General features: G+C 52.6%; 1 protein-coding gene across 1 annotated transcript in view; it reads right to left on the minus strand.

Moving 5' to 3' along the window:
* Nucleotides 1-2496: 2496 nt before the first annotated feature.
* Nucleotides 2497-8449, minus strand: part of LOC144491143 (mitogen-activated protein kinase kinase kinase 13-A-like) — a 10026-nt gene continuing 4073 nt past the window's right edge. Inside the window, exons 3-4 of the mRNA XM_078208819.1 lie at nucleotides 5593-5709; nucleotides 2497-2647 (exon numbers count right to left, since the gene is read on the minus strand). Coding sequence (XP_078064945.1) covers nucleotides 2497-2647; nucleotides 5593-5709 — 268 coding nt within the window. The remainder of the gene's footprint in view (nucleotides 2648-5592; nucleotides 5710-8449) is intronic.

Consider the following 8449-nt stretch of genomic DNA (forward strand, 5'->3'; position numbering starts at 1 on the left):
GTCAGACAGCCAGTTACCTATCCAATCGGCCAACTTTCCCTCTATCCCACACCTCCTCACTTTCATCATAAGCCGACCATGGGGGACCTTATCAAACGCCTTACTAAAATCCATGTATATGACATCAACTGCCCTACCTTCATCAACACACTTAGTTACCTCCTCAAAAAATTCTATCAAATTTGTGAGGCACGACTTGCCCTTCACGAATCCGTGCTGACTATCTCGGATTAATCCGCATCTTTCTAAATGGTCGTAAATCCCATCCCTAAGGACCCTTTCCATCAATTTACCAACCACCGAAGTAAGACTAACCGGTCTATAATTACCAGGGTCATTTCTATTCCCTTTCTTAAACAGAGGAACAACATTCGCCATTCTCCAGTCCTCTGGCACCATCCCCGTGGACAGCGAGGACCCAAAGATCAGCGCCAAAGGCTCTGCAATCTCATCCCTTGCCTCCCACAGAATCCTAGGATACATTTCATCAGGCCCAGGGGACTTATCGACCTTCAGTTTATTCAAAACTGCCAATACATCCTCCCTCCGAACATCTATTTCCTCCAGCCTATTAGCCTGTAACACCTTCTCTTCCTCAAAAACATGGCCCCTCTCCTTGGTGAACACTGAAGAAAAGTATTCATTCATCACCTCGCCTATCTCTACTGACTCCATACACAAGTTCCCACTACTGTCCTTGACCGGCCCTAACCTCACCCTGGTCATTCTTTTATTCCTCACATAAGAGTAAAAAGCCTTGGGGTTTTCCTTGATCCGACCCGCCAAGGACTTCTCATGTCCCCTCCTAGCTCTCCTAAGCCCCTTTTTCAGCTCATTCCTTGCTAACTTGTAACCCTCAATCGAGCCATCTGAACCTTGTTTCCTCATCCCTACATAAGCTTCCCTCTTCCTTTTCACAAGACATTCCACCTCTTTTGTGAACCATGGTTCCCTCACTCGGCCATTTCCTCCCTGCCTGACAGGAACATACCTATCAAGGACATCCAGTATTTGTTCCTTGAAAAAGTTCCACTTTTCATTAGTTCCTTTCTCTGACAGTTTCTGTTCCCAACTTATGCCCCCTAATTCTTGCCTAATCGCATCATAATTACCCCTCCCCCAATTGTAAACCTTGCCCTGCCGTACGGCCCTATCCCTCTCCATTGCAATAACAAAAGACACCGAATTGTGGTCACTATCTCCAAATTGCTCTCCCACAACCAAATCTAACACTTGGCCCGGTTCATTTCCCAGTACCAAATCCAATGTGGCCTCACCTCTAGTCGGCCCATCCACATATTGTGTCAGGAAACCCTCCCGCACACACTGCACAAAAACTGCCCCATCCAAACTATTTGACCTACAAAGGTTCCAATCAATATTTGGAAAGTTAAAGTCCCCCATGACAACTACCCTGTGACCCCCACACATATCCATAATCTGCTTAGCAATTTCTTCCTCCACATCTCTATTACTATTTGGGGGCCTATAGTAAACTCCTAGCAACGTGACCACTCCTTTCCTATTTCTAACTTCAGCCCATATTACCTCAGTGTGCAGATCCCCCACGAAGTGCCTTTCCGCAGCCGTTAAACTATCCTTGATTAACAATGCCACTCCTCCACCTCTTTTACCAGCTTCCCTACACTTAGTGAAACATCTATACCCCGGAACGTCCAACAACCATTCCTGTCCTTGTTCTACCCACGTCTCCGTAATGGCCACAACATCGTAGTCCCAAGTACCAATCCACGCCCCAAGTTCATCTACCTTGTTCCGGATGCTCCTTGCATTGAAGTAGACACACTTCAACCCACCTTCCTGTCTACCAGTACCCACCCTTGATCCTGATACCTTCCCCAATACCTCACCACCCTCTCTGACTTCTGGACTACAACTCCCTATATTGGAATAGTGTAGATTAGAGGGGCTTTAGATTGGTTCCACTGGTCGGCGCACCATCGAGGGCCGAAGGGCCTGTACTGCGCTGTAATGTTCTATGTTCTATTTCCGGGTGTATCACAGCTTGGTCTGGGGCTCCTGCTCTGCCCAAGACCGCAAGGAACTACAAAGGGTTGTGTGTGTGTGAACGTAGCCCAGTCCCATCACGCAAACCAGCCTCCCATCCATTGACTCCGTCTACGCTTCCCGCTGCCTCGGGGGGGAAAAGCAGCCGGCATAATCAAGGACCCCCCCCCCCAACACATACCCCGGACATTCTCTCTTCCACCTTCTTCCGTTGGGGGAAAAGATACAAAAGTCTGAGGTCACGTACCGACCGACTCAAGAACAGCTTCTTCCCTGCTGCTGCCGTCAGACTTTTGAATGGACCGACCTCGCATTAAGTTGATCTTTCTCTACACCCCGAGCTGTGAGTGTGACACTACATTCTGCACCCTCTCCTTTCCTTCTCTATGAACGGTATGCTTTGTCTGTACAGTGCGCAAGAAACAATACTTTTCACTGTAACCCGTGAGGATATTAAATGCGATCGAATCAGTTGTCTGACCTTTTTGAGTGAGGAGGTGGAGTGTGCACTGTGTGACGTTTCTTCAACAACTTTTCCACAGAGTTTGTGTGGACGAGAGGGCGCACGGACTGATGTTTGAATATCCCCGGATAGGACTTGTCCAGAGCTTGTTCCCGTCTGTGGACAGAAAGAATCCCATCAACAGGGTGAGCGAGAGAGAGAGATGGAGAGAGCGAGAGAGACAAAGAGAGAGAGAGAGAGACGGAGAGAGCGAGAGAGAGTGAGACACAGAGAGAGACAGAGAGAGCAAGAGACAGAGAGAGCGAGAGAGACAGAGAGAGAGCGAGGCAGAGAGGGGCAGAGAGAGGGAGGGAGAGGGAGGGAGAGGGAGGGAGACAGAGAGAGAGAGCGAGACAGAGAGATTGAGAAAGCGAGAGAGAGACAGGGACAGAGAGAGCGAGAGCGAGAGAGGCAGGGAGAGCGAGAGAGAGCGAGAGACGGAGACAGAGAGAGAGCGAGAGAGAGCGAGAGACGGAGAGAGAGCGAGAGACGGAGAGAGCGAGAGACGGAGAGAGAGCGAGAGACGGAGAGAGAGCGAGAGACGGAGAGAGAGCGAGAGACGGAGAGAGAGCGAGAGACGGAGAGAGAGCGAGAGACGGAGAGAGAGCGAGAGACGGAGAGAGAGCGAGAGACGGAGAGAGAGCGAGAGACGGAGAGAGAGCGAGAGACGGAGAGAGAGCGAGAGACGGAGAGAGAGCGAGAGACGGAGAGAGAGCGAGAGAGAGAGGCAGAGAGAGAGAGAGAGACAGGGAGAGTGCGAGAGGCGGAGAGTGCGAGAGGCGGAGAGTGCGAGAGGCGGAGAGTGCGAGAGGCGGAGAGAGCGAGAGAGAGAGCGAGAGACAGAGTGAGAGAAAGAGAGAGCAACAGAGATAGAGAGAGAGACAGAGAGAGAGCGAGAGAGGGAATCGGACAGAGAGAGACAGACAGAGGGAGTGAGAGAGAATGTTAATGTTGTTGGACTAGTAATCTAGATGCTCTGGACTAACACCCTCGGGGAGTGGGGAAGTGCGGGGGGGGGAGTGGGGAGGTTGGGGTGGGGGAGGGAGGGTTCCGATCCCTCAACAGGGGCTAGTTGGGTTTAACCCTGATTGTGGGAAAAACCCATCTGGGTCACTAATGTACCCTCTAGGGAAGGAAATCTGCCGTCCGTACCCTGGTCTGGGCCTACATGTGACTCCAGAGCCACAGCCAATGTGGTCAACTCTCAACTGTCCCTCCAAGGGGCAACTAGGGATGGGCAATAAATGCTGGACCCAGCCAGTGACGCCCATGGCCCACCTTCTGTGGGATGGTTTAAGATATAATAAATGGCCAATGGCATTGGGGGTGGAGGGGGAAGAATTGGAGAGGTTGAACTGACTTGGAGGCGGGGCGAGGGGGGGCGCGGGATGGGGAGAGGTGCTTTCAATGGATCGATTCGAGTGGGGGAGGGGTTAGGGTAATTCACCCTCCCCACACAGCCTTCAGTGTCACAAGTGAGGCTGACATTAACACCGCAATGAAGTTACTGTGAAAATCCCCCCCGAGTCGCCCACACTCCGGCGCCTGTTCAGGTGACACTGAGGGAGAATTTAGCACGGCCAATCCCCCTAACCCAGCACGTCTTTGGGACACTAAGGGACAATTTAGCATGGCCAATCCACCCTAACCTACACATCTTTGGGACACTAAGGGGACAATTTAGCATGGCCAATCCACCCTAACCTACACATCTTTGGGACACTAAGGGACAATTTAGCATGGCCAATCCACCCTAACCTACACATCTTTGGGACACGAAGGGACAATTTAGCATGGCCAATCCACCCTAACCTGCACATCTTTGGACACTAAGGGACAATTTAGCATGGCCAATCCCCCTAACCTACACACCTTTGGGACACGAAGGGACAATTTAGCATGGCCAATCCCCCTAACCTACACACCTTTGGGACACTAAGGGACAATTTAGCATGGCCAATCCCCCTAACCTACACACCTTTGGGACACTAAGGGACAATTTAGCATGGCCAATCCCCCTAACCTACACACCTTTGGGACACTAAGAGACAATTTAGCATGGCCAATCCACCCTAACCTACACATCTTTGGACACTAAGGGGCAATTTAGCATGGCCAATCCACCCTAACCTACACATCTTTGGGACACTAAGGGGCAATTTAGCATGGCCAATCCCCCTAACCTACACACCTTTGGGACACTAAGGGACAATTTAGCATGGCCAATCCACCCTAACCTACACATCTTTGGACACTAAGGGACAATTTAGCATGGCCAATCCACCCTAACCTGCACATCTTTGGACACTAAGGGACAATTTAGCATGGCCAATCCACCCTAACCTGCACATCTTTGGACACTAAGGGACAATTTAGCATGGCCAATCACCCTAACCTACACATCTTTGGGACACTAAGGGGCAATTTAGCATGGCCAATCCCCCTAACCTACACACCTTTGGGACACTAAGGGACAATTTAGCATGGCCAATCCTCCCTAACCTGCACGTCTTTGGACACTAAGGGACAATTTAGCATGGCCAATCCACCCTAACCTGCACACCTTTGGGACACTAAGGGACAATTTAGCATGGCCAATCCACCCTAACCTACACATCTTTGGGACACTAAGGGACAATTTAGCATGGCCAATCCTCCCTAACCTGCACGTCTTTGGACACTAAGGGACAATTTAGCATGGCCAATCCCCCCTAACCTACACATCTTTGGGACACTAAGGGACAATTTAGCATGGCCAATCCACCCTAACCCAGCACGTCTTTCAGACTGTGGGAGAAAACCGGAGCACCCGGAGGAAACCCACGCAGAGACGGGGAGAACGTGCAGACTCCGCGCAGACAGTGACCCGAGCCCCGGGGGAATCGAACCCGGGGTGTCCCCTTGGCGCTGTGAGGCAGCAGCGTTAACCCCACTGCGTCGCCCACGGGGATGTTGGTCCTGGAGGGTGAGGGGGGGGGGGGAGGGGGGGGGGGGGGGGTTTAAAGGGGCCGATTCAGGCAGCAGCAGCCGCCCCCCGCCCCCCTCCCCCCTCCCCCCCTCACCTGAGTAAGTCCTTCTCCTTGAGTTCCAGCTGCAACATCACGGCATTCAACTCCATGTATAAATTATTGGCTCGTTCCAACTTCCGCTCATAGTGTTCGCGAATGTCCAGCGCATGCCTGGGAGAGAGAGGGAGAGAATCGTGGAATCGCACAGTGCAGAAGAGGCCCTTCGACCCAACGAGACCACACCTACACCTGAGAAACACCTCAGCACCCATGAATTCCACAGGCTCAGCGGGTGAGGAAATATCTCCCCACCTCCGTCCTAAATGGTCTCCCCCCCAATCCTCAGACTGTGACCCCCCCCTGGTTCTGGACTCCCCCCACCACCTGCATCTACCCTGTCCAGTCCTGTTAGAATTTTATAAGTCTCTATGAGATCCCCCCCCTCGTTCGTCTGAACTCCAGTGAAAACAATCCTAACCTAGTCAATCTCTCCTCACACATCAGTCCCACCGGGAATCAGCCTGGTAAACCTTCGCTGCACTCCCTCGAGAGCAAGAACATCCTTCCTCAGAAAAGGAGACCCAAACTGCGCACAATACTCTTGGTGTGGCCTCATCAAGGCCCATTTGAATGGACCTACCTCGCATTAAGTTGATCCTTCTCTACACCCGAGCTGTGACTGTGACACTACATTCTGCACCCTCTCCTTCTCCCCTCTGTACTCTATGAACGGTATGCTTTGTCTGTACAGCGCGCAAGGCCATAAGACATGGGAGCAGAATGAGGCCACTCGGCCCATTGAGTCTGTTACTCACACTCTGTCACTCACTCCCTGTCACTCACTCCCTGTCACTCACTCCCTGTCACTCACTCCCTGTCACTCACTCCCTGTCACTCACTCCCTGTCACTCACTCCCTGTCACTCACTCTCTGTCACTCACTCCCTGTCACTCACTCCCTGTCACTCACTCCCTGTCACTCACTCTCTGTCACTCACTCCCTGTCACTCACTCCCTGTCACTCACTCCCTGTCACTCACTCCCTGTCACTCACTCCCTGTCACTCACTCCCTGTCACTCACTCCCTGTCACTCACTCCCTGTCACTCACTCCCTGTCACTCACTCCCTGTCACTCACTCTCTGTCACTCACTCTCTGTCACTCACTCCCTGTCACTCACTCTCTGTCACTCACTCCCTGTCACTCACTCTCTGTCACTCACTCCCCGTCACTCACTCCCCGTCACTCACTCCCCGTCACTCACTCCCTGTCACTCACTCTCTGTCACTCACTCCCTGTCACTCACTCCCTGTCACTCACTCCCTGTCACTCACTCCCTGTCACTCACTCTCTGTCACTCACTCTCTGTCACTCACTCCCTGTCACTCACTCCCTGTCACTCACTCCCTGTCACTCACTCCCTGTCACTCACTCCCTGTCACTCACTCCCTGTCACTCACTCTCTGTCACTCACTCCCCGTCACTCACTCTCTGTCACTCACTCCCTGTCACTCACTCTCTGTTACTCACTCCCTGTCACTCACTCCCTGTCACTCACTCTCTGTCACTCACTCCCTGTCACTCACTCCCTGGCACTCACTCTCTGGCACTCACTCCCTGTCACTCACTCCCTGTCACTCACTCCCTGTCACTCACTCTCTGTTACTCACTCCCTGTCACTCACTCCCTGTCACTCACTCTCTGTCACTCACTCCCTGTCACTCACTCCCTGTCACTCACTCTCTGTTACTCACTCCCTGTCACTCACTCCCTGTCACTCACTCCCTGTCACTCACTCCCTGTCACTCACTCTCTGGCACTCACTCCCTGTCACTCACTCCCTGTCACTCACTCCCTGTCACTCACTCTCTGTCACTCACTCCCTGTCACTCACTCCCTGTCACTCACTCTCTGGCACTCACTCCCTGTCACTCACTCCCTGTCACTCACTCCCTGTCACTCACTCTCTGTTACTCACTCCCTGTTACTCACTCCCTGTCACTCACTCCCTGTCACTCACTCCCTGTCACTCACTCTCTGTTACTCACTCCCTGTTACTCACTCCCTGTCACTCACTCCCTGTCACTCACTCCCTGTCACTCACTCTCTGGCACTCACTCCCTGTCACTCACTCCCTGTCACTCACTCCCTGTCACTCACTCTCTGTTACTCACTCCCTGTTACTCACTCCCTGTCACTCACTCTCTGTCACTCACTCCCTGTCACTCACTCCCTGTCACTCACTCTCTGTTACTCACTCCCTGTTACTCACTCCCTGTCACTCACTCCCTGTCACTCACTCCCTGTCACTCACTCCCTGTCACTCACTCCCTGTCACTCACTCTCTGTTACTCACTCCCCGTCACTCACTCCCCGTCACTCACTCCCTGTCACTCACTCCCTGTCACTCACTCCCTGTCACTCACTCTCTGTTACTCACTCCCTGTTACTCACTCCCTGTCACTCACTCCCTGTCACTCACTCTCTGTCACTCACTCCCTGTTACTCACTCCCTGTCACTCACTCCCTGTCACTCACTCCCTGTCACTCACTCCCTGTCACTCACTCCCTGTCACTCACTCCCTGTCACTCACTCTCTGTTACTCACTCCCCGTCACTCACTCCCCGTCACTCACTCCCTGTCACTCACTCCCTGTTACTCACTCCCTGTCACTCACTCCCTGTCACTCACTCCCTGTCACTCACTCTCTGTTACTCACTCCCTGTTACTCACTCCCTGTCACTCACTCCCTGTCACTCACTCCCTGTCACTCACTCTCTGGCACTCACTCCCTGTCACTCACTCCCTGTCACTCACTCCCTGTCACTCACTCTCTGTCACTCACTCCCTGTTACTCACTCCCTGTCACTCACTCTCTGTCACTCACTCCCTGTCACTCACTCCCTGTCAC

This window comes from Mustelus asterias, unplaced genomic scaffold, assembly GCF_964213995.1.
Source record: "Mustelus asterias unplaced genomic scaffold, sMusAst1.hap1.1 HAP1_SCAFFOLD_4547, whole genome shotgun sequence".
NCBI lineage: Eukaryota > Metazoa > Chordata > Chondrichthyes > Carcharhiniformes > Triakidae > Mustelus > Mustelus asterias.